Raw genomic sequence first — 27,225 nt, 5'->3', positions numbered from 1 at the left:
CTTGAGTACGTGAAAATAGATTTTACATATTAGTCGATCTCCCTTGGCATTGCACACAAAGTCAAAAGATGTAATTCAATGCTCATTTTAAACTCAATACTTTAACAAAATTTATGGCAATTTGGGAAGCACTGAAGTTGAGTTTGTTGCACAGAGAAGATTCTCTGCAGTACAGGCTGAGGAGCTGGGAGGCACAAAACTAAGGGGCTTTGCAATCATTAGGGGGAAGGGTGCAATAACAGCATGGCACGTTTACATAGGGAATTCCCATTCTGAATGTGGATGTAGGAAATTATAATGGAAAAGTTGATGCAAAACTGCGACAGAAAAGTGACAACACGAAGTATGGTTTTGTAAACAGGATGTGCGGGCAGACGAAAGATTTTTAATATATTACTAATTGATCTCCCGTGGTGTTGTACACGGGTTGTCTGAACCAAGTATGGTCCTGAGGCGAAATAGTGTTAGAGGGAGATAATTGTACCAGGGCACACAGATGCAATTCAGTCTCCATTTTAAAATCATAGATTCCTTCCTTATTATTATATAGTAGATGGATTTGATCTTATTTATGGTTAGCTAGTAATTTGGGAAACAGAAAAGTAGAGTTGGTTGGAGCAATGAGTATCTCTGCAGGAGAGGCTGAGAAGTGGGAGATGCAAAACAGAGGTGTTACAGTGCCACCACTGGCAGGGGGATGTAATTACAGCGTGACAAGTTTACATAGGCAGTGTCAATTATAAATGTAAACATAGGAAAGACATAAGGGGCCTGAAAATCCACAGCCTTTGATGTGCTACTATGGACACATCTTGGGGGAGGGGTTGGCAGGAGAAGAAGCTCTGGCCAACCAATCAAGTTTACACAGACAGCCCTGGACCAACAAACAAATTTTGAAGTGTTCATCAGCCCCATTGTAAAGGGAGCCGATCAGGCCAGAAGCCTGACACCGAGTTGGTCAGGAGTCCAGGCCAAGATTCAGTCCTAGGCCCCTAGGTTCCACTTCAGCCAGCCAGGAGGCCGGTAGGTCTCCGTTCACCTGGCGTACCGACCACCCGGTGGATCCCAGGCCGGGGTTAAGGAAACTTCTGCTCCAAGAGTCCCCCTCCACCAGTCGCACCCCCACTGCTGCAGGGGACCTTGTTTGGGGCTAATGGAAGTTCTGCTGCAAACAAGACCCCGTGCAAATTACAAGCAGTGGCATAGACTGGCCTATCAGGGTTCCAGCCTAATTCATAGACCTCCTACTGTACTCCTGCCCCACTTATGGTTGGAGTGTGCTGGAAGGCCCCATGGATTTTTAGTCCCGAGACTTATTATATAAACCTATAGTTAAATGACTTCCTATATGCAATGGTATGGGAGTCCGACTAGCCCTCTGTATATTTGGTGACTTTTATTGGTTCTTACCTATGCCACCTGATAGCAAGGTTACTGCTCCGTGAAAAACAAATGAGACTGGCAAGCTTTGGTTGTTCATAGACTACCAATACATCAGGAATGTGGAGGAATCGGTGGTTCTATATATAAATGAACAATAAGTGTATGAAGAGAAAGGAGAGAGAAAGAACAAAAGAGCATTGAAAGACAAAACTCATTTTAGAGTGTATTAGTGTTTTATTCTCGATATTTTCATTTCAGGTCAAATTTAAAGATGAACCATGTATTGGTCATGGGGTATCGCAGGAATTCTTCACTCTCTTTAGTAGGGAACTGTATAACGACAGAGGGATATTTGAGCTCGCTGATGAATCTGGACTACTTTGGTTCCCCAGCTGGGTAAGTTTTATTATTCTGACTGACTGACCGACCCACCCAGAGGTGGGCTTAAAAAAATTTCAAAAGGCACACTAGCAGTATTTTTTTTTGCCTTTTTTATACTTCTATTACCCAGGATAAGTGTGGATTTTTATGGAGTAAGAGGCCAAGTCACAAACAAAGGGACCAGTGTCCTGATGCTATGAAGTTATTAACACTTAAACTCAAGCAATGATGTGGAGATGCCGGTGATGGACTGAGTCTCTCATCTGACGAAGGAGCAAAGCTCCGAAAGCTTGTGATTTCAAATAAAGCTGTTGGACTATAACCTGGTGTTTTGCGACTCCTTACATTCATTAAAGCAATGCTGCTCTCACCATTCTTTCTGTTGGTAACCTGGGTCTATCCTATTGGTAGATGAGCAATTTGTCAGATTTGATGATTGAGGAAATTCCTATGCCATTGGCATCTTCTCAGTTTTGAACTGTGATTAATCTTTCTTGTGCTTTTGTTAAACTGCACCTTCGGCCTAGTAAGCCGCTCAGTTGTATCAAACCCCTTGCAGCTGGTGGCCCACCACTGCCTTCTCAGGACAAGTAGGGATGGACAATAAATGTCAGCTACGCCCACATCCTGTGAATGAATAATATATTTTAAAAACTGCCACTCCATACCAGTCCAGTGGGACTGTACAATTGCTGTTTCCTGTTTAAATGCTGGCACTATTGTACCTGCCAGTGCAACAAAATGTCACCATTGTAGGGGGAATCTTATGAGTTCATGTTCCCAAAAATGCACTCAAGGAGGTGGGTGGCTCCAGTAAAGTGCAGTCTTTGGCATTTTCTTTTATAAATTGCAATATTTATGGGTCAAGTATTAGATTGTTGGGGATGCTGGAAAACATGGAGGCAGATGTCCTGAGGAAGAATGTAGCACAACTTCTTGAGTTAGCCATCAACTAATAGGTAGCAGACCTAATAGTTCAGAGATGGGTTGCTCAGACATACATTTCTCAGCTACAAGGAAAACGATGTTGTCAAGAAGAGTAGGAAGCCTGAGGACTTGGAGAGTTTTAGAAACCAGCAAAGGATGACCAAAAAATTGATAGAGGGAGAAAATAGAATGAGAGTAAACTAGCAAGAAATATAAAAACAGATTGCAAGAACTTCTATAAGTATGTAAAAAGGAAGAGAGTAGCGAAGGTAAACGTGAGTCCCTTAAAGGCTGAGTCAGGAGAAATTATAATGGGGAATAAGGAAATGGCAGAGATGTTAAACAAATATTTTGTATCTGTCTTCACAGTAGAAGACACAAAAAACATACCAGTAATAGTGGGAACCAAGGGACTAATGAGAGTGAGGAACTTAAAGTAATTATTAGTAAAGAAAAAGTACTAGAGAAATTAATGGGACGAAAAGCCAACAAATCCCCTGGACCTGATGGCCTACATCCTAGGGTTCTAAGAGGTGGCTGCAGAGATAGTGGATGCATAGGTTGTGATCTTCCCAAATTCCCTAGATTCTAGAGCGGTCCCAATGGATTGGAAGGTAGCAAATGTAACCCCGCTATTCAAGAAAGGAGGGAAGAGAGAAAACAGGGAACTACTGGCCGGTTAGCCTGGTATCGGTCGTTGGGAAAATGCTGGAATCCATTATAAGGAAGTGGCAACAGGGCACTTAGAAAATCATAACGTGATTAGGCAGAGTCAGCATGATTTTATGAAAGGGAAATAGTGTTTGACAAATCAGAGCTTTTTGAGGATGTAACTAGCAGGGCATGTAGTGGATGTAGTATATTTAGATTTTCAAAAGGCATTCAATGGCTCATGGGGTTGGGGGTAATATATTAGCATGGATAGAGGATTGTTTAACTGGCAAAAAACAGTAGGAATAAATGGGTCATTTTCAGGTTGGCAGGCTGTTACAAGTGGGATGCCTTAAGAATCAGTGCTTGGGCCTCAGCTATTTACAATCTATATTAATGACTTACATGAAGGGACCGAGTGTAATGTATCTAAGATTGCTGACGATACAAAGCTAGGTAGGAAAGTAAGCTGAGGAGGACAGTCTGCAAAGGGATATAGACAGGTTAAGTGAGTGGGCAAGCAGGTGGCAGATGGAGTATAATGTGGGAAAATGTGAGGTTATTCACTTTGGGAGGAAGAGTAGAAAAAGTTTTTTTTTTAAATGGTGAGAAACTATTAAATGTTGGTGTTCAGAGAGATTTGTGTGTCCTCGTACACGAAACAGAGTTAACATGCAGGTACAGCAAGCAATTAGGATAGCAAATGGTATGTTGGCCTTCATTGCAAGGGGGTTGGCGTACAAGAGTAAAGAAGTCTTGCTGAAATTATATCGGGCTCTGGTGAGACCACACCTGGAGTACTGTGTACACTTTTGGTCTCCTTAACTTAGAGGCAGTGCAACAAAGGTTCACTACGTTGATTCCTGGGATGAGAGGATTGTCCTTTGAGGAGAGATTAAGTAGAATGGGCCTATACTCTCTGGAGTTTAGAAGGAAGAGAGGTGCTCATTGAAACACAAGATTGAGAGGGCTTGACAAGATAGATGCTGAAAGGCTGTTTCCTCTGGCCGGAGAGTCTAGAACGAGGGGGCATAGTCTCAGGATAAGGGGTCGGCCATTTAGGACTGAGATGAGGAATTTCTTCACTGACAGTTGAGAGTTTTTGGAATTCTCTACCCCAGAGGGCTGTGGATGCTGTTTCATTGAGTACATTCAAGGCTGAGAGATAGAGATTTTTGGACTCTAGGGGAATCAAGAGATATGGGGATTGGGCGGGAAAGTGGATTTGAGGTTGAAGATCAGCCATGATCTTATTAGAGTCATAGAGTTATACAGCACGGATAGAGGCCCTTCGGCCCATCGTGTCCGCGCCGGCCATCAAGCCCTGTCTAATCTAATCCCATATTCCAGCATTTGGTCCGTAGCCTTGTATGCTATGGCATTTCAAGTGCTCATCCAAATGCTTCTTGAATGTTGTGAGGGTTCCTGCCTCCACAACCCTTTCAGGCAGTGAGTTCCAGACTCCAACCACCCTCTGGGTGAAAAAGTTCTTTCTCAAATCCCCTCTAAACCTCCCGCCTTTTACCTTGAATCTATGCCCCCTTGTTATAGAACCCTCAACGAAGGGAAAAAGCTCCTTAGTATCCATCCTATCTATGCCCCTCATAATTTTGTACACCTCAATCATGTCCCCCCTCAGCCTCCTCTGCTCCAAGGAAAACAAACCCAATCTTCCCAGTCTATCTTCATAGCTGAAGCGCTCCAGCCCTGGTAACATCCTAGTGAATCTCCTCTGCACCCTCTCCAAAGCGATCACATCCTTCCTGTAGTGCGGCGACCAGAACTGCACACAGTACTCCAGCTGTGGCCTAACCAGTGTTTTATACAGCTCCATCATAACCTCCTTGCTCTTATATTCTATGCCTCAGCTAATAAAGGCAAGTATCCCATATGCCTTCTTTACCACCTTATCTACCTGTTCCGCTGCCTTCAGGGATCTGTGAACTTGCACACCAAGATCCCTCTGAACCTCTGTCTTGCCTAGGGTCTTCCCATTCATTGTGTATTCCCTTGCCTTGTTAGTCCCTCCAAAGTGCATCACCTCGCACTTTTCCGGGTTAAATTCCATTTGCCACTGTTCCGCCCATCTGACCAACCCATCTATATTGTCCTGCAGACTGAGGCTATCCTCCTCGCTATTTACCACCCTACCAATTTTTGTATCATCAGCGAACTTACTGATCATACCTTTTACATTCATATCCAAGTCGTTAATGTAGACCACAAACAGCAAGGGACCCAGCACAGATCCCTGTGGTACCCCACTGGCCACAGGCTTCCAGTCACAAAAACAACCTTCGACCATCACCCTCTGCCTTCTGCCACTAAGCCAGTTTTGTATCCAAAGTGCCAAGGCACCCTGGACTCCATGGGCTCGTACCTTCTTGACCAGTCTCCTGTGCGGGACTTTATCGAAGGCCTTACTGAAATCCATGTATACCACATCCACTGCGTTACCCTCATCCACACGCCTAGTCACCCCCTCAAAAAATTCAATCAAATTAGTCAGACATGATCTTCCCTTGACAAAGCCATGTTGACTATCCCTGATTAATCCTTGCTTCTCCAAGTGGAGACTAATTTTGTCCTTCAGAATTTTTTCCAATAATTTTCCTACCACTGATGTTAGGCTCACTGGCCTGTAGTTCCCCGGTTTTTCCCTACTCCCCTTCTTGAATAATGGTACTACATTAACGAATGGCAAAGCAGGCTTGAGGGGCCTTGTGGCCTACTCCTGCTATTTATGTACTTACGTTCGTAATAAGCCGAAGAATTCTTGGTCTTGGGATTGTGACTACAGGATATCACTTCATGATGGCCTGTTGGTCTATTAGTTGCAAAGGAGATTACTTTATGATTCCCTGAAAAGACCATGGGAGTATGATTCTGATTCTTGCACCGTATTCTGCAAACCTGCTTACTATACGCCTACTGCTGTAGGCCAATGATAAATTAGTGCGATGTACAAACAAAAAGAAAAATGCATCATAATAAATTCAATAAAACTGGCATGTTCTAGAATCAAGGTCAGCTCGTAGTTGCATCAAGAGTAATTTTCCAACTTTGTGCTCCCTGTGGGGAGCGACACCTACCGAGAGCACACGATTTTGCATTTAATCTAAATAATCATTGGAAAATCATCCAGAGCATATGCCTGGATTTCCAGTAAGCTCTTCTGCAAGACCAGGCTCCCCTCCTGGATTCTGTTGCTGCAAAATATTGAAGACTTTGTGGGGAAGGATTTTACAAGTTCTTTTGTTTTTTTTAAAGAAAAAATACACACAGGAACCAGAAATGGATGATGTATTTCATCGGGTGGGAATTCTCTGCGGACTTGCTGTATCCAATGGTTTTCTTTCCAACTTTCACTTCCCATTGGCGTTGTACAAAAAGCTGCTCCACGTGCAGCCAACATTGGAAGACCTGAAGGAACTCTCACCAACAGAAGGAAAGTGAGTGAAATCCAAACATCTGCTCACTTTTTAAACCCCCCCCAAATTATAAACAACTTGCATTTATATAGCACCTTTAACGTAGTAAAACGTCCACTTCTGTAAAATGTACTTCTTGTCCTTGTTTCGATGTCCCATGGCTAATAAGATCTGTCCTATTTTTCAAGTTGCTACAATTGAATTATGACAAATTAGCCATTAAAATGACAACTTAAAATAAAGTTTTCAGTCTGTTTCAATGAGCACTTTCTAATCAAGAGAAATTGATCAATTTTCATAGATTACCTGCATAGTCTTATACAAATCTTACTTTGAAACTGGCGATACAATGACAAATCTGACTGACTAGTTTTCAATTTCTGTATCTTTTCCTCGGTAATCCAGTTCACTCCAGGAGCTCCTTGATTACGAGTACGATGACGTTGAAGACAAGTTTTGTCAGGATTTTAACGTAGGTTTACTCTTGTACTATATCACTGATCAACTTGTTACTTTCAAACTATTAGCAAATTGAAGTAGAATTTGTAATGGCAGAATTCTTACCTACAAATGAAAAGACCATCACTCAAACCAGGGGGCACATGGGAACGCGAGACGACCATTCAGAATTAGTGCACACCCCAACAGGGAGGCCCGAAGCTGGCCCAAAATTGGATCTCAAGTTTGGGGAGCTACAGGTGCCTATTGTGCCTCCACAATGTAGTCATTGTTGTAATGTAGATAATGTGGCTACCAATTTGCACACAGCAAGGCCCCACAAATAGCAATGAGATACATGGCCAGAATTTTTTTTTATATAAATAAAAAAAGTGTTGTTGGTTGAGGGCTAAATATTTACCAGGATACTGGAAGAACTCCCCTGCCCTTCTTCGGATAATGCCATGGGATCTTTTACATCCACCTGAGGGGGCAGATGGGGCTTTGGTTATCAAGAGGTTAACTGATTACTCCTGTTGTACTACACTTTTGGAAGCAACTTCACACTACCCACTCAGGAGAATGTTGGAGGGAGAGGAGTGAGCTCTTAAGATCCCACTTATTAGGAGGTCTCAGCTTATGGCGAGCTTTCTTAAAAATAGAAACAAATATTTGGGGCTCTTCTGCCCCTTTTAATTGTGCCTCCTCCTCTGGGCATGTCACAGCAATGTGGCTGCCTCTTGGACAGTAGAGATCCTGCCCGCAATACAAAATAAGCCTTGACCCAGGGTGGGGTCATGACGAGGTCAGGGAAAGAGGCCTACCACGTCCCCAACCCCTGGGGCGAACCCATCCAGGAGAAAAATCCAGTACCGAGAGTCTAAGTGAGATGATTAGATTCATGTGACGTATGTAATCAAAGGAAAAGGCAGGAGTGATGAATTTTGAACTTTTTACATAATACTAATGAGAATTGCAGACAAATCAGGAGAAAATGAACTCTCTTTCTACCTGTGATTTTTTTTTTGCAGGTAACAATGGAAACAGCTGCTGGGCACAAGATTCCACATGAACTCATTCCTGATGGTAACAAAACACCTGTTCAAAAGCATAATAGGTAAATGTTCATTAATGCAAATTGTTCATTCAGTATTTTGCTGAATTAATTTGCTCCTTGAGCTACATTTACAGAAATGTTCAAATATAGGTGCCTAGACCATAGCATCATGTATGTATGTTAATGAAGGGTTGTTACATAATTCAGTAATGTACATCGCAAGCAATTATACCCCTTCTCTTTCATCCTCTTCTCCTGAAGGACATATCTTGTTCTGTGGTACGGTTCGATGGTTGTCAGCAGCCCTTCAATTACTTGCTCAGTAATTCATCGTCTTCCATGTCTAGTGGGGCATGAGGCAACCCATTTATTCTGCTGCTTTTAACTCCAGCAGATTGTGCTCTGGATTGTTTTTGTAATAAAGACCCTTAAATGTTGACAGGTCATTAGCCTGACTCAACTCCCTACCAGGAGGGCTAGCTTGGGGCGGGGGTCAGCACTTCACTCCCATTGGACGCGAGTACCCTGCTGGATGTCAACCCAGTATGGAGACTGAAACTCTCGTCTCTGCTCGCCAGGGCAGTCGTTCATCATGAGTGAGCTTAAAACAGTTTGTGCACTTTGTGTGAAGGCAGCCCAGCTGAGCATGATCCTGTCCTCATGTGACATTCACACACATGCAGTTTCCAGCAGGGGCCACTGTCTAGTGATCGGGACCAAATGCCCCAGTTCATTTTGCCCGAGTTTAGAGACGCTGAAACCAACTGTTTTAGCTCGTCTTACCTCCCTGGCTGATGTTCGCTAACTCAGGACACACCAGGGATTGACCTGGGACCTGCCCGATCCGTATGGATCAGAGGATCCTATATTCAGAGTCTGCCCGGCTGGCAGGGGCCTCGCTCTCCAGCTGTTTGAAGGGTAGAGCGCCTGCAAGCTCCCCAATTCATTGAGCCGGTGGGCGAGACTCCTCAAACAGTGCAAATGGTACCTTCGAGAGTTACTACACCAAGTAAGGAAGCCCAAAAATTCCGATTAATATAATTCATTCTCAGGATGAGAGAGTCGCTGGCAACGCTGGCATTTATTGCCCGTCCCTAGTTGCCCTATTTCAGTGTTGTGCAAAAGGGAAAGTTGTTGACCAGCCACAAATGTGGCTACAGCGACACCACATGCACTAATTTTAGTAGAAAGCATCTTACAGGTGTCAGATTTATTAACTATACAGCACATGTAATAGTATGTAAGCATACACTTGAAGGTAGTATTTACAACCAGACCTAATGGCTGGGGATTCAAATGTGTTACAGTTCTGAGCTCAGTATCTTCGGCCTTTACAAATCTCACTACTCATTACAAACAGCCAGTTTCTAATACGTCTCTTATTCCCTCCATGTGACAATCCACACAATTCTGCATTACATAATTATATAAAAGTTAAAATAAAACTCTATGGAGAATTTAATTGACTTATCCCTCATCAATAACTTTAATTTTAATGAGTTATTTTTGCGTAGACTGGTACAACTCCCCTACATTGTTATCTTATCGATAGCTTCACTGTTACTATTCCACCAAGTGAAACTTTTAATTACAAGTCTGTCTTTGATTCAGTACTGTACCAATCAACCCAGATGTTTTCCTTTGCAGAACAACTGTTTTTGCTGTACTAGTTATCAGCCGATTTAAGTTCTCTGAAATATGCGCACTGGCATGTCTTTAACATTACTGAAGGGACAAACTGACCATTGCTTTAAGGTCAGCCCTGGCTCAATAGCCCAGTGGTACTTTTCCTTGATAACAGGCAAAGGCTAAAGGTTACTATTAGTACAACATGAAAAATCAATAGCGGTATAACATTAGCAGACTTTGGGACAATCTGATTACAGAATCAGAGAGTTACGGCGCAGAATGAGGCCATTCAGCCCATTGTGTCTGTGCCAATTAACCCTTTCGTTACAGTAACCAGGGAAGTAAAGCACTCACAATCAAACACTTGCACACTCTGCTTTTTGTTACCAACAAATGCACAAAAAAAGGTTAAAGTTCATGCATACGCCATGCGAATAAGAGATCATATGCCCAATGATTGTGTCTATGACTCTTATTTACTAATTAGATATATACTTGAAAAGGAGAAATTTGCAGAGCTATGATCAAAGAGCAGGGGAAGTGGGAATAATTAGATGACTCAAAGAGCCGACACAGACATGATGGGCTGAATGTCCTCCTTCTGTGCTGTATGATTCGGTGATTAATCAGAAATCCAATGAGCCACAACTGGATTCCCAATTAGCCAAATTTGGCTAGTGGTTAATGTATCTGACAACATTACACTATATTTGCAGTGGTTTGATACAACTGAGTGCTTTGCTAGGCCACTTCAGAGGGTAGTCAAGAGTCATAGAAACAGAGTAGACCATTCAGCTCCTCAAGCCTGTTGCATCATTCTATTAGATCATGGTTAATCTGTATCTCAGCTCCTTATCCCTTGATACACTTAATAAAAATCTGTGAATCTCAGTCTTGGTGTAGGACAGGAGTCACATACACATAGGCCGGAGAGGGTAAGGACAACAGGTTTCCTTCCCCAAGAGGACGATAGTGAACCAGCTGGGTTGACAACAATCCGACATCTTCATGGTCACTTACTGGTACCAGCTTTTTAAAAACTGAATTCAAATTCTCAAACTGCCATTTGAACACACATTCTCCAGATTACTAGTCCAGCAATATAACCGCCACACTACAGTACCCTGGATTACTAAAGATCCACTATTTTTAAAAAGGAGCTGGATTCCTTTATTGGCAGATGCATTAATATGTGATTGTTCATTATCAGATGCTTGGTAGTACAATGTTTAATTGATAAATTCACATGGAGCAGTACTTTCACTATCCTGCTGGAGCTCCTGTTTTAAATATGGACAGGTTGTCCATCTGCAGTCCAACCCTATTTCATAGGCAGTTCATGGCAACGTGATAGATACTGTATACTTCAGGTAGAATGTAAACTTCTATAAAATTTTAGAACTCTGCACACTTACAGCGGGTCACATGTAAATTATGCATTTTCTAAATTTAATTTCTTTTTAAAAATAGAAAACAGTTTGTTGATGCCTACGTGAACCACGTGTTTAACACATCTGTGGAGAAACAATTCAAAGCCTTTTCACAAGGTTTCAGGAGCAGTTTTGCACTCCCAATTGTAGATGTATTCCTACCTGATGAACTGAGGGCCGTTATCCATGGAAACACCAATTACGAGTGGGAACTGCTGGAACAGGTATGGTGCTGTGTCCTGGCATTCCACATTTACTGTTTGGTGTTCTTGACTGTGTGCACAGGGAGCAAACACAGAACACATAAAACAATAGTCTGTTAGCAAAATTGAAGCCTATGGGATTAAAGGGGCAGTTGCTGCGTGGATATGAAATTGGCTAAGGGACAGAAAGCAGAGAGTTGTGGCGAACGGTTGTTTTTCAGACTGGAGGGAAGTATACAGTGGTGTATTGTGCCCAATCCCTGGCACCCCACTTTAGAAGGGACATCAAGGCCTTAGAGAGGGTGCAGAGGAATTTACTAGAATGGTGCCAGCGATTAAAGACTTCAATTACATGGAGAGACCAGAGAATCTGGGGTTGTTCTCCTTAGAACAGAGAAGGTTAAGGGGAGATTTGATAGGAGGTATTCAAAATCATGAAGGGTTTTGATAGAGTAAATAAGGAGAAACTGTTTCCAGTGGCAGCAGAGTCAGTAACCAGAAGACACAGATTCAAAGTAATTGGCAAAAGAACCAGAGGCGATACGAGGAAAAGATTTTTACGCAGTGAGTTGCTACTATCTGGAACGCACTGCCTGAAAGGGTGGTGAAAGCAGATTCAATAATAACTTACAAAAGGAAGTTAGATAAATACGAGAAGTGGAAAATTTTGCAGGGCTATGGGGGTGGGGGGATAAAAAGCAGGGGAGTGGGACTAATTGGATAGCTCTTTCAAAGAGCCAGCACAGACACGATGGGCCGATTGGCCTCCTTCGGTGCTGTATCTGATACTATGATAAACACCAAACCACATCAGATCTTCATCAAAATCCCTGGGGGTAATTTAACTTAAACCACCAGGTAGGAATCAGATCGGCCATCCAATTTCTATGGAAAGTAAAATCAGGGTGGGCGGGGTTTGTAACAGGAGCAGGTTACTCAGCCCTTCAAGCCTTTTCCACCATTTAACTAGATGATGGCTTATCTGTATCTCAACTCCATGTATCAGCCTTTGATCCATATCCTCACCTAACAAAAATGTGTTGATCTCTAGTCTTGAAAATTTCAATTGATCCAGCATCTTTTTGCCAGGGAGGGGGGGTGGGGGGTGGGGGGGTGGGGGGAAGGAAGGAAGGAAGGAAGGACGAAAGGAAGGGAGAGATCTCCAGACGTCCACTACCCTGTGTGTGGAAAAAGTGCTTCCTGATTTCACTCCTTAATGGCCTAGCTCTAATTTAAGATTGTGCCCCCTTGTTCTGGATCCCCTCCAGAGGAAATATCAAACCCCTTAAGTATTTTAAACACCTCAATTAGATCACTCCTCGACCATCGAAACTCAAGGGAATACAAGCCAATCTCCATTAATCTATGTTTTACTTCTACAGAAAGCAGCATACTATAGATATAATCAATCTGACAGAACAGTCAGGAACTTTTGGAGAATCTTTGAAGAGCTACCAGAGGAGAAGAAAAAGAGGTTTCTTGGTAAATATCCTTAGTGTGTTTTGAATGGACAGAACAGACGTGTGCATCTTAAATGGCCCATTACCTAGTTGGGGTGTTTTTGTTAGGTGCAACTGAAATTAATAAATGTAGCCATCGAAGGTGAATAGATTTGAAGATGGCATACGATATCATTGAATCTTACAGCACGGGAGAAGGCCATTTGGCCCATGGTGCCAGCTCTTTGAAAGTTATCCAATTAGTCCCACTCTTTCCCCAAAGCCCTGCAAATTTTTCCTTTAAGTATTTATCCAATTCCCTTTTGAAAGTTACTATTCAATCCGATTCCACCACCCTTTCAGGCAGTACATTCCAGATCATAACAACTCACTGCATTAAAAACAAAATTCTCCTCATCTCCCCTCTGGATCTTTTGCCAATTGCCTTAAATCTGTGTCCTCCGGTTACCGACCTTCCCGCCAGTGGAAATAGTTTCTCCCTATTTACTTTATCAAAACCCCTCAATTTTGAACACCCCTATTAAATCTCTGCTTAACCTTCTCTGCTCCAAGGAGAACAATCCTAGCTTTTCTAGTCTCTCCACACAACTGAAGTCCCTCATCCCCAAGATAATATTGATAATTGTTAATAACTAGAAGATCTCCCATGCTGTTACTCGTGATGGGTTAGAGGATACACTGTTGATGCCTTCGAGGGGATAACATCAGGGCTACTGATTTAGTGACTGAATAAGTTAAATTCCATTTGTTTTAAATGGTATCCTGGCATTTTTGATCAAATTCTGTGAAAATTATACATATGTACCCCTTAGCAGTTTTAAAGAGGAGATGGGAATACACAGCCAAATGGACCAGTTAAGTTACACATCTGGGCCCTGAACTTACTAGGCCTTGTGTAATAATTTCTAGTCCACCCACTGCGAACAAAGCCAAAAGGTGCAGGGGTGAGGGCAGAGACTCCCCACACTGAGAGCTCCTGCTTCCTCAGCCTTAAAGGGGACCTGGAAGTGTTGAGGCCAGTATGCAGAGGCAGGAAGAGGCATTAAGGTGTCCCCCACTGTGGGGGCCCCCAGGCAGGGAGAGGGCATAGGCCACTGAAGATTGCAGCATCATTTTTTTAAAAATGGACATTTTAATGCAGTCCACTGACATGGCAACCAACTATCATTTTTGGGAGACAAGTAGCAAGGACAAATTTAGGTAGCAGGAAGGAAATGGGTCCACATAGTTCTGAATGTGCCTCTATCTTTAATGTGACTTTTATTTCAATGTTTGTTCTTTTCCTATATTTAGCCTTTCTGACAGGAAGTGAAAGAATCCCAGCAGGAGGGATTGGGAGTTACAGGATTACCATTCTTAATACCAGGAGCACTGAACCAGATTTCTCATATCCTCGTGCCTACACCTGCACCAAGACCTTGGATCTCCCCAACTATAGCAGCGTAGAAATTTTGAGAGAGAAGTTACTTCATGCAATTGAATCCAGTGAAGCATTCAATGCACAGCCACCTTAATATTTGCAGCTAGAATCTTTTAATTTAAGAAATGTTGGTAATTGGCTGAAAAATAAGTTGCATCAGAACATATAGCACAGAAAACATCCAGTGATCGTATGCTGTTGCAGTGCTTTAGAGCCCCCCTAAGAATATGTACACTCACATTTATTCAGTAACATATTGCATCTTACTGTACTGAAGTACACTAAGACAATGGAATCAGTATCAAGGATGGGGGGAGTATTACACACATTTGGGAGGTACATAGAAGGTGTTGTTTTGCTGATAAGAGTCACAAGTTTTTACCTTGGCCTCAAATGTGCCTGAGCACAAATGACCTTCCAGGCCTGTTCTTGCTGTTAATCAAAATATTATTCCAGGGCATCCCTGTTAGACACTTATTCCCCTAAAATTGATATTATGTAACATGACTGGGAGAGGCACAAGTCAATCCTCGTTTACACTGAGTTCTCTTGATTATCCTCCAACACAAAAGGACCAAAAAAGGTTAAATCCAGTATTGATGAAGTACAGATAGCGAAGGAAGTCACAAAATAACACTGCCTCCGGTGGCAAAACTAAGCAGAATACCACAGTGTTCCAGTTGTACTTTTTTGTATACAGAGGTCCAGATCCAGATAAGTTTCAATTTTGTCATTAACTCGAACAAGCTAGTTATGATGGGATGCACAAGGGCATGATGACATTGATTACAATATCTGAAACAAATACATAATCTCTTCAGACTTGCTGTTACTTCAAATTATATCAAGACAGGATCAATATGATTTGTCATGTTGCTATAAATTCATCTAGGATCAGAGAACTCATTCTTACCATTGTTACATTAAAAAACTAAAACTGTGCACTTTGTTGCGTTAAAGCACTTTGTGAAATGTAAATTAGTTTGTGTGTAAATAATTGTTCATAAGATTATTGTACTATATATAATGGATTAAAATAAATGGTTTATTGATTTTTTTCCCCTTCCACAGTTGTACCAGTGACAATTTATTGAGTGTTAAGAATTTTCAAAGGTGTAGCCTGGGTTTGAGAGTGGGATAAACAAGAGGGGCTCTCAGTCATCGGTCCCTTTCCACACTGCTGCTGATTCTACAGATACAATGCCATTTTTTTAAACTTCAGACATAAGCAGACATTAGGTCATCACCCGGGCTCTTTTACAATTCCTTGTGTGTTTCTCAACGCTGTACCGAGTGTGGGAACCCCCGAGTACCGCTCTTACACTTCCTAAACTAGAAGGTAAATACTGTCTGTGATAAATACTCACCACTCAAGAGCAGCTCCTGGCTTTTGATTTTGTCTTTTTAAAAAGTCTGCTGCTGCATCAATTCTATTGAATCCTTTGGGAGGGACATAAAATGTGATTGCCCACATGGTGTGTTTTGTTTAGCTCCGCAGTCCTGCTGGTGGTAGTGAGGCAGGAAATTCCTCAGGGGGTGCTAGGAACAGGAGTAGGCCATTCAGCTCCTCGAGCCTGTTCCGCCATTCAATCAGATCATGGCTGATCTGTACCTCAACTCCATTTACTTGCCTTTGATCCATATCCCCAATACAAATCTGTAGATCTCAGTCCTGAAAATTTCAATTGATTCAGCATCCACAGCCTTTTGGGGTGGGGAGAACAAGAATTCCACATTTCAAATACCCTATGGATGAAAAAGTGCTTCCTTATTTTACGCAGAAGTTACTTTGCAAGAACTGTGACGGAAACTACATTTACATGTGTAAACAGGAGTCCACTGCACTTCCAGTGAAGTAATGTAGGTGAAACAGGAGCAACTTCCCAGCCATTATGATTGATACCAATTACTGAGCCAATGTAACGTTACATTACCATAGGTGTGGAGTTTAACTGCCCTTCGGAAGTGACTCAACCTTGACATACAAATTGAAACCGTTGTCATTCAACATGAGAAAACCATCTGAGCACAAGTGTCAGCTTGGCTCGGTGGTAGTGCTCACACCTGAGTTGGAAGGTCATGGGTTCAAGCCCAACTCTAGAACTTGAGCACGTACAGTGGAGTACAGAGTGCTGCAAGGCTGGAGAGGCCCTTTTTTTGGATGAGTTGTTAACCCAACCCCCTTGGGACACAAGAGATCCTCATGGCACTAATCAGAGTAAATAAGAGTTCTCGTGTCCTGGCCAAAATGTATCTCAACCAACACCATCGGAACAGATTAACTGGTCATTCACTTCATTGCTGTTTGTGGGATCTTGCTCTACACAAATGTGGTGGCTGCATTTGCCTACATAACAGTAACTATACTTCAAAAATAATTGTGAAGCGCTGAGTATGTCCTGTGCTACATTAATTCAATTTGCATCAAAACTACAGCACAGAAACAGGCCATTTGGCCTAACTGGTCTATGCTGGCGTTTATGCTCCACACAAACCTCCTCCCTCCCTACTTCATCTAACCCTACCAGCATATCCTCCTATTCCTTTTTCCTCCCTCGTGCTTATCTAGTTTCCCCTTAAATGCATCTGTTATTTGCCTCAACTACTCCATGTTCCACATTCTTAGCACTCTTTGGGTAAAGAAGTTTCTCCTGAATTCCCCCATTAGATTTATCAGCGACCATTTTATGTTTATGACCTCTAGTTTTGGACTCTCCACAAGTGGAAACATTATCTCTACATTTAGCCAGTTATCGTAAAGACCTCTAGCAGGTCACCCCTCAGCCTTCTCTTTTCTAGAGGAAAAAAGAGCCCCAGCCTATTCAGCCTTTCCCAATAAGTATATCCTCTCAGTTCTGGTATAATTTTTGTGAATTTTTTTTTGTACCCTCTCGTATGCATCTATTTACCTTCTATAATATGGAGAACAGAACTGTGCACAGTACTCCCAAGTGTGATCTAACCAAGATTCTACACAAGTTTAACATAACCTCTCTGCTTTTCAATTCTATTCCTCTAGGAATAGAATTGAAAAGAATAGAATGAACCCCAGTGCTTGGTTTGCCTCTTAAAAAAAATAATGGCCTTACTAACCTGCAATGTTACTTTTAGTGATTTGTGTATCTGTACCCCCAGATCCCTTTGATCCTCTACCCCATTTAGACTCTTATCCAAGCAGTATGTGGCCTAATTCTTCCTACCAAAATGCACCACCTCACACCTATATTGAAATTCATTTGCCAATTACACGCCCATTCTGCAAGTTTATTAACGTCCTCTTGCATTTTGACACATTCTTCCTTTGTATTAAGTACATCCCCCAATTTGGTGTCTACTGCAAATTTTGAAATTGTACTTCCGATTACAAATCATTAATGTAAATTCTGAATATATTACATCTACTGCATTACCCTTGTCTACTCTGTTACTCCTTTAAAGAATTCAATAAAATTGACCAAGCACCACTTTCCCTTCTGAAATCCATGCTGACTATTCTTTATTATATTTTTCTTCTCTAGATGTTTTTCTATTACATCTTTGTGGAAAGATTCCATTATCTTTCCTGCCGGCAACATTAAGCTAACTGGTATATCTTCCCTGGACTTGTTCTTTTGCTTTAAGAAATTCCCACCATGTGCAATGAAGCAATCTTCCCCACTTTCCCTACTGTACTTACTCTTATGGACCTTTGCTGTAGTTTCTTGAAACAACATTAAGACCCCAAGTAACAGAAACATAATGGAGTAAATAGTGAGGAGCTCCAAGATACGCCAGATCAAAATGAAAAAAGATCAGGCAGGAAGGAAGCTTTGTATGTACAGGGTGAACATTGTCCAAAGAAAGAGAAGGACCATGCCAGCAGTAACTCATACAGGACTAGCTCATTTTGTTCCTTTGTCGCTTGGTCAAAATCCTAGAATTCCCTACCCAACAGCATTGTGGAAGCACCTTCAACACATGGACTGAAGCAGTTCAAGGCGGCCCAACACCACCTCAAGGGCAACTAGGGATGGGCAATAAATACTGCCCTTGCCAGTGATGCCCATATCTTGTGCAAATGTTAAAAAAAAAAGCTATATTCACATAAATGAGGACTCATAAAATTAGCACCTCACTCCACCAGGTGAAGCTAAGATTATGGCTCCAGTACATAAAATGCTTCCACTTGGCATTGTGAGGCATCAAAGTAGAGGCTTTTCTGGATGCCAGCAACATCCTAGCTATTAACTGTTGGAATTCCAGTGCCTACATGCTAGCCACCTCAAGATCCATGTTGTCAAAGGGGATGTTACAGGGGTGCAGAGTCCCCATGCCATTCATCCAGGTCAGCAGATGTTATACAGGCTTGAGAACCAGAGACTCAAAATTGCATTTCAGCAGACATGTATGCCATTCTAGTTTGGGCTACACATGAATGTTTGACCACCCAAATGTAGTTATGATGGTGTCACCTGCTGGCATGAATCTATGTGCAAGATATACAGGGGAGGGTGGGTGATGAAGTGGCAATCTCTGAAGCATATCATTTCTGTAGTCTAGAAAATTAGGCCTTTATTCTGTTAATTGCTGAGCTTTGGTGTTGCAAAAGGACCTCTGAGCATGGGTTCAGCCAACTACACTTAAAATTGCTTGGATTTGGCCAAGTATGAACTCACACTTAAGGCAACAGTAAACCCAACAGTGGGGAGTTTTTTTTGAGTCATTGACCAGTCCAAGCTCCATTACTGAGGCAAGCCAGCTCATTGGGACAAATAGGGCAGTCATTTACAGAGAAGCAAAAGAACACTACCAGAACATTGGACACAGCCTAAAACTGAAGAAATTTCATTTTAGAACTGAAAGCAAAACAGCAGTTAGACCCCAACCCCCTTTTTAAGGAGTCTGCTTCAGCTTCCAGGTATCTGTTTAGGCTAACAGTTACACTAACTGGAGAATACACACGACCAAACTACTTCACACTGGCTGTACAATTGCAATGTCAATGCATCCCAAGGAGGAGTACACGATCGAAACAAAGGAATTGGAAAGCTTAAGCCTGAGCACCATTAAGTTACAATACAGCTACAGGACAATGGGACATAGGAACAAACTAATACTCAAGGGTTTAGAACAGATGTCAGGAAGCACTTCACAAAAAGAACGATCAATATATGGGTGGACTTCTGCATGGGATCGTGGCAGCAAAGACTCTGCAATCAAGATAGTTTAGATGCTACAAGTGATTTCTGTAAGTTTCTACTGAAGGATGGGTCATTTGAACTACACTTACAGAATTAGTCAGATTTGCAATATGTTTACGTTGCATTTAACTGGGAAGCAATTCATTCTCTAATCTAAATCTGTCTTCAACAAAGATGACTTAATTGAGCCATTGCTATCAGCCGCTACTACGGTTTGCAGTCACAGACGCCCTCAGGTGGGAAATGGTGGTACAGCAGTTCTTATTTGCCTAAATCCTAGTTCTACATATACTGAAGTGATACCAGGAAGAATCAATTTTGCCCCAAACTAATGCTGCAATTCCTAACCAAATTCCAAGGGGAATTTGTGCCCACGACACCAGCAACCCAACTCCAGAATTAAACTGGGAAGAGGCCAGGGTGACTGGTGCAGGGGAATAGAAAGGTCACAGACATTTGCCCAATTGCTGATTTTGATGTTAGGGTTAAAGCACACAGTGGGAAGAAATCCTGGGGACTGAACTCCATCTGCCCCATCGTCTCCCTCCCCTCAGGGTGACTTGCATTCCTGTGATCCAAAAGGCACAAACAAGTCCATTACTAAATGTGTCCTACACTGATACAAAGGCAAACACCCACTATTCAGTACAAAGGAGAAAACAATGCAAGGAAATCAGGATAAAGGAAGTAGATGACACCACTTAAAAGCCTGAAGAATTAAGAAAATGGCGACTGTACTCAAGAGTTCCATGGTTTTGAAGTTCCTGAAATGGGGGGCGCGGGATGACGATGGATTAATGGTACATTTCAACAAAGCAGTCTGTGCTCCTACCTCCATCCTTCATGTTGTGGAGCTTAGGAAGGACAGAAAAGTTCAGACAAGACCTGATGATATCAATGAGAGCAATTATGTCACGGGAACCTGGAAATGAGACCGATCACCTCCAACATAAGTTTTCAGGTCTTGACTGAAGAGTGAAAGATAAGCCTACATGGGTAAGGCACGCAGTAGGCAACTGAGAATTCAGCAGTGTACACAGTATGCGCAAGGGAGCAGGATTCAGATCACAGACTAACTGCTTATGCAAATCACCTTTTTGCAGTCTACACAAGGTTAAAAAGTATTCAGGAAAATCCCAAACTGTAACACTACTAACAATTATCATGGCAGAAGAGTGATGGAAAGGATTCACTTGCAAAACATTGGCAAAGGACCTGGTGGAGAAGACAGCACTTGACATTTTTTCAAGAGAACATTTAGCAGCTCTGCAACCAGATGAAGAATGGTCACTTGGCCAAGGTCCAGGAGAGATGGCAATACACTGTGGAACAAACATCAATGCTTTCAAGAGAAGGCAAATAAAGGCTGCTTCTAAAATCAGTAAATGCAAAACCTGTACAGGAACAGTCACTGCAATTCTTCCATCTTGATTAGAATTGGCTGCATATAATAACCCACAAATCCCAGCCAGAATGGAGATGGTTGGGCAATTCTCCCATCAATCACACCTGGAGACTGCACTGCTGTAAGTGACTGGGATGGATTTCGCACACACACAATTTGTATTATATAACTTTCCTCCACTCACTGCATTTTGCTGGAAAATATGCCTGCTGTACTTGGGAGATTCTGTTTGCTGCTGTTCTTGTCATGAGTTTAGAGACGCTAACTTAAAATCACAAGTCCCACCAGCACCTCCAACTCATTGGCAGACACAGTGGTGTTAATATTCACTCCCAATTAGAATTTTATCTTATGTAAGCAATCTTACAACACCAGGTTATAGTCCAACAGTTTTATTAGGCTCCGATAACCATAGCACAAACCCAAATAAATTCATGTTAGTTTTATTATTTGAACCAGATGTCAACATTTTCACTGCAGAACATAAAGTGAATCTGCCCAAATCCTATCCCACCAACCGCCCACCCGCCCCCCAACTGGCGTCCATTGGTAACAGCTAAACGTCTCAATCCATTACTCAAGCCCATAAGTCAATTCTGACACTGCAGGGTGCTACTGCATTATCAGGGGTGTTGCATCACAGAGCAAGATGTTCAACCGAGGCCTCATTTGACTTTTCAGTAAGAGATTAAGCATAACATAGCAATATTCAAAGTACAGCAGGAAAATCACCTAGTGTCCTGGTTCACATTCCTCTTCAGCCAATACCACAGAAAGATAAACTATTCATTCAGCTCACTGGAGGACCTTTTGGTGAGTTAAATGATTGCCACACTTGCCACAGAGCATGGTACATTGGCGAGACCATGCAGACGCTGCGACAACGGATGAACGGACACCGCGCAACAATCGCCAAACAGGAGGGTTCCCTCCCAGTCGGGGAACACTTCAGCAGTCATGGACATTCATCCACCGACCTTCGGGTAAGCGTACTCCAAGGCGGCCTTCGAGACACACGACAACGCAAAATCGTCGAGCAGAAATTGATAGCCAAGTTCCGCACCCATGAGGACGGCCTCAACCGGGATCTTGGGTTCATGTCACGCTACACGTTACCCCACCAGCGAACAAATGTTATCTGTTTTTAATATAATGGGTCATTTGCTGGCTCTCTCTGCCTTCCGGATGTTTCTGCCTCTCTCTGTTTTTTTTCTCTGTTTTTTTTCCCTGTTTGTTTTTTTGTTGAATGTGTATTCGGGGGTTCTGCAGGTGACACCTCTCTGTCTGAACACAGTGATTGCCTTGGCAACGGGCAGTTGCAGGGGCAGTCTGTAAACACCATGTATTGTTCTATATGTATAAATGCGTAGGCTTCAAGGAGCTCTTGAAACATTTGCCTGAGGAAGGAGGAAATCTCCGAAAGCTTGTGAATTTAAAATAAAATTGCTGGACTATAACTTGGTGTTGTAAAATTGTTTACAATTGTCAACCCCAGTCCATCACCGGCATCTCCACATCATGACTACCATCGACTCCACAAACTGCCGGCTCACAGTGGAAAGGATATCCAAGAAGATCGCGCATTTAGACACAGACATCAAGTTTTTACAGAGCTGCAAGAAAGCAGACAAGATCCCGAAAGGACTCCAGATCACGAACCCACTCAAGTCCACATACAACTCGGATTACGCTGAGAGACTCTGCCGCCGTACCTCTCGCACACTCCGCAACCATCTCATACACCAACTCTACAGCAGACGCCACAACCTCGAAACCAAGATAGAGTCCATACTCTCAACCTGTACTCAGGACACAGCAGACCAGCTACGTTATACCGCCAAACAGACGAGGCAACGGAACTACGCTGCCTACATGAAAACCAAGAGCAGGAAGCTTGAGAAACTCGGCATCACCACCAGCAACGACCAAGCTTCCCCTGGTACCACGGTTGCAACCACAGGGAAGTCTATTGTCAATTTATCCGACCACACCCTTCAACCAGACGAAATCGAAGTTCTCAGCCGAGGGCTCAATTTCTGCCCCACTACCAAAATGGACCCCACTAGTCTCGCGGCGGACACAGAGGAATTCATCAGGAGAATGAGGCTCCGGGAATTCTACCACAAACCCCAAGATTTCAGCAGCGAACCCAATGAGACAATCGACGATCCGGAACAGCAGACAGAGGGATCCGCGGTACAGCAACCGAAGAGGAAAGAGTCAAACTGGACTCCTCCGGAGGGTCGCTGCCCTCAGCTGGACATGTATGCTCAAGCTGTCAGGAAATGCGTCAATGCCAGATTCATCAGCCGCACTCAGAAGACAGTCCAGAATGTCACCCGAGCACAACGCAACGCCATCAACGCTCTCAAGACCAACCGCAACATCGTCATCAAACCAGCGGACAAAGGAGGAGCCATAGTCATACAGAACAGAACAGACTATTGCAAAGAAGCATACCGACAACTGGACAACCAGGAACACTACAGACGGTTACCCGCAGATCCGACCAAAGAACACACCCACCAGCTCAACAAACTGATCAAGACCTTCGATCCAGACCTTCAAAGCATCCTACGCATTCTCATCCCACGTAATCCCCGCGTGGGAGACTTCTACTGCCTCCCAAAGATACACAAAGCCAACACACCCGGACGTCCCATCGTATCAGGCAACGGAACCCTGTGTGAGAACCTCTCTGGATACATCGAGGGCATCCTGAAACCCATCGTACAGGGAACCCCCAGCTTCTGTCGCGACACTACAGACTTCCTACAAAAACTCAGTACCCACGGACCAGTTGAACCAGGAACACTTCTCACCACGATGGACGTCTCGGCACTATACACCAGTATCCCCCACGATGACGGCATCGCTGCGACAGCATCAATACTCAACACCAACAACAGCCAATCTCCGGAAGCCATCCTACAACTCATCCGCTTCATCCTGGATCACAATGTCTTCACCTTCGATAACCAGTTCTTTACCCAAACACACGGAACAGCCATGGGGACCAAATTCGCACCCCAATACGCCAACATTTTCATGCACAAGTTCGAGCAGGACTTCTTCACTGCACAAGACCTCCAACCAACACTATACACCAGATACATCGACGACATTTTCTTTCTATGGACCCACGGCAAGGAATCACTAAAGAGACTACACGATAACATCAACAAGTTCCATCCCACCATCAAGCTCACCATGGACTACTCCTCAGAATCAGTTTCTTTCTTGGACACACGAATCTCCATCAAAGACGGGCACCTCAGCACCTCACTCTACCGCATATCCCACGGACAACCTCACGATGCTCCACTTTTCCAGCTTCCACCCTAACCACGTCAAAGAGGCCATCCCCTATGGACAGGCCCTGCGAATACACAGGGTTTGCTCAGACGAGGAGGAACGCGATGGACACCTACAGACGCTGAAAGACGCCCTAGTAAGAATGGGATATGACGCTCGACTCATCGATCGACAGTTCCGACGGGCCACAGCAAAAAATCGCATAGACCTCCTCAGGAGACTAACACGGGACGCAACCAACAGAGTACCCTTTGTCGTCCAGTACTTCCCCGGAGCGGAGAAACTACGCCATGTTCTCCGCAGCCTTCAACATGTCATCAATGAGGACAAACACCTCGCTATGGCCATCCCCACACCTCCACTACTCGCCTTTAAACAGCCACCCAACCTCAAACAGACCATCGTTCGCAGCAAACTACCTAGCTTTCAAGAGAACAGCGTCCACGACGCCACACAACCCTGCCACGGTAACCTCTGCAAGACATGCCAGATCATCGACACAGATACCACCATCACACGAGAGGACACCACCCACCAGGTGCATGGTTCATACTCCTGTGACTCGGCCAACGTTGTCTACCTCATACGTTGCAGGAAAGGATGCCCCAGAGCATGGTACATTGGTGAGACCATGCAGACGCTGCGACAACGGATGAACGGACACCGCGCAACAATCGCCAAACAGGAGGGTTCCCTCCCAGTCGGGGAACACTTCAGCAGTCATGGACATTCATCCACCGACCTTCGGGTAAGCGTACTCCAAGGCGGCCTTCGAGACACACGACAACGCAAAATCGTCGAGCAGAAATTGATAGCCAAGTTCCGCACCCATGAGGACGGCCTCAACCGGGATCTTGGGTTCATGTCACGCTACACGTTACCCCACCAGCGAACAAATGTTATCTGTTTTTAATATAATGGGTCATTTGCTGGCTCTCTCTGCCTTCCGGATGTTTCTGCCTCTCTCTGTTTTTTTTCTCTGTTTTTTTTCCCTGTTTGTTTTTTTGTTGAATGTGTATTCGGGGGTTCTGCAGGTGACACCTCTCTGTCTGAACACGGTGATTGCCTTGGCAACGGGCAGTTGCAGGGGCAGTCTGTAAACACCATGTATTGTTCTATATGTATAAATGCGTAGGCTTCAAGGAGCTCTTGAAACATTTGCCTGAGGAAGGAGGAAATCTCCGAAAGCTTGTGAATTTAAAATAAAATTGCTGGACTATAACTTGGTGTTGTAAAATTGTTTACAATTGTCTACACAAGTCACCACCACAAAAGTAATTCATTTACTCTAGATCACATATATTAGAGATTTGATAAGGTACCATGTGTACTCTTCTGTTAGCATAGCAATCATTTATCAATGAAAGAAAAAAAGTCTGTATTTATACAACACCTTTAACTGCTTCAGGATGTCACAAAGCCCTTCACAGCAGCCAATTTGCATTCAGTAAGCTCCCACAAACAGCAAACAAAGTGGTTAGTATCTGTTTGTAAGAGTGTTAGCTGTTGTTCAAGACTCCAGGGAACCCTCCTAGCACCTCTTTCAATAAGAGAACAATTCTCCCAGTCAGCATACATTAGCAATATTATAATGTTAGCAGAAAGGGTTCCTGTGCTCACCAGTTCCAGCTACAAGCAAGCATTCCACAGAAAATAGCTGTTAGAAAAAGCCTTTCCATTATACTTCAGTCATTAGCAGAGAACCAAGGAAAACCACCAGCTCAACAAACTGATCAAGACCTTCGATCCAGAGCTTCAAAGCATCCTACACGCTCTCATCCCACGTACTCCCCGCGTGGGAGACTTCTACTGCCTCCCAAAAATACACAAAGCCAACACACCCGGACGTCCCATCGTATCAGGCAACGGAACCCTGTGTGAGAACCTCTCTGGATATGTTGACGGCATCCTGAAACCCACCGTACAGGGAACCCCCAGCTTCTGTCGCGACACTACAGACTTCCTACAAAAACTCAGCACCCACGGACCAGTTGAACCAGGAACACTTCTCACCACGATGGACGTCTCGGCACTCTACACCAGTATCCCCCATGATGACGGCATCGCTGCAACAGCCTCAGTACTCAACACCAACAACAGCCAATCTCCAGACGCCATCCCACTACTCATCCGCTTCATCCTGGATCACAATGTCTTCACCTTCGACAACCAGTTCTTTACCCAAACACACGAAACAGCCATGGGGACCAAATTCGCACCCCAATACGCCAACATTTTCATGCACAAGTTCGAGCACGACGTCTTCACTGCACAGGACCTCCAACCAACGCTATACACCAGATACATAGACGACATTTTCTTCCTATGGACCCATGGCGAAGAATCACTGAAGAGACTACACGATAGCATCAACAAGTTCCATCCCACCATCAAGCTCACCATGGACTACTCCTCAGAATCGGTTTCTTTCTTGGACACACGAATCTCCATCAAAGACGGGCACCTCAGCACCTCACTCCACCGCAAGCCCACGGACAACCTCATGATGCTCCACTTTTCCAGCTCCCACCCTAACCACGTCAAAGAGGCCATCCCCTATGTACAGGCCCTGCGAATACACAGGATCTGCTCAGACGAGGAGGAACGCGATAGACACCTACAAACGCTGAAAGACGCCCTCGTAAGAACGGGATATGACGCTCGACTCGTCGATCGACAGTTCCGACGGGCCACAGCGAAAAATTGCATAGACCTCCTCAGAAGACTAACACGGGACGCAATCAACAGAGTACCCTTCGTCGTCCAGTACTTCCCCGGAGCGGAGAAACTACGCCATGTTCTCCGCAGCCTTCAACATGTCATCGATGACGACGAACACCTCGCTAAGGCCATCCCCACACCTCCACTACTCGCCTTCAAACAGCCACCCAACCTCAAACAGACCATCGTTCGCA

At 43.7% G+C, this 27,225-nt stretch overlaps 1 protein-coding gene across 2 annotated transcripts in view; it reads left to right on the top strand.

The window, feature by feature from the left end:
* The window catches only part of LOC137329969 (probable E3 ubiquitin-protein ligase HERC4), a 43,485-nt gene extending 28,019 nt beyond the window's left edge, over positions 1 to 15,466 (top strand). The window contains exons 18-24 of one of the 2 annotated variants that reach the window (XM_067994457.1): positions 1,642 to 1,779; positions 6,613 to 6,794; positions 7,179 to 7,245; positions 8,243 to 8,328; positions 11,368 to 11,551; positions 12,913 to 13,012; positions 14,284 to 15,466. In XM_067994457.1, coding sequence (XP_067850558.1) covers positions 1,642 to 1,779; positions 6,613 to 6,794; positions 7,179 to 7,245; positions 8,243 to 8,328; positions 11,368 to 11,551; positions 12,913 to 13,012; positions 14,284 to 14,504 — 978 coding nt within the window. In that variant the 3' untranslated portion in view covers positions 14,505 to 15,466. The remainder of the gene's footprint in view (positions 1 to 1,641; positions 1,780 to 6,612; positions 6,795 to 7,178; positions 7,246 to 8,242; positions 8,329 to 11,367; positions 11,552 to 12,912; positions 13,013 to 14,283) is intronic. The other variant, XM_067994458.1, reaches the window with a different exon arrangement.
* Positions 15,467 to 27,225: the final 11,759 nt, after the last annotated feature.

This window comes from Heptranchias perlo, chromosome 1 (genome assembly GCF_035084215.1).
Source record: "Heptranchias perlo isolate sHepPer1 chromosome 1, sHepPer1.hap1, whole genome shotgun sequence".
In the NCBI taxonomy this organism is placed as follows: domain Eukaryota; kingdom Metazoa; phylum Chordata; class Chondrichthyes; order Hexanchiformes; family Hexanchidae; genus Heptranchias; species Heptranchias perlo.
This window is presented reverse-complemented; position numbering and strand designations above follow the sequence as displayed.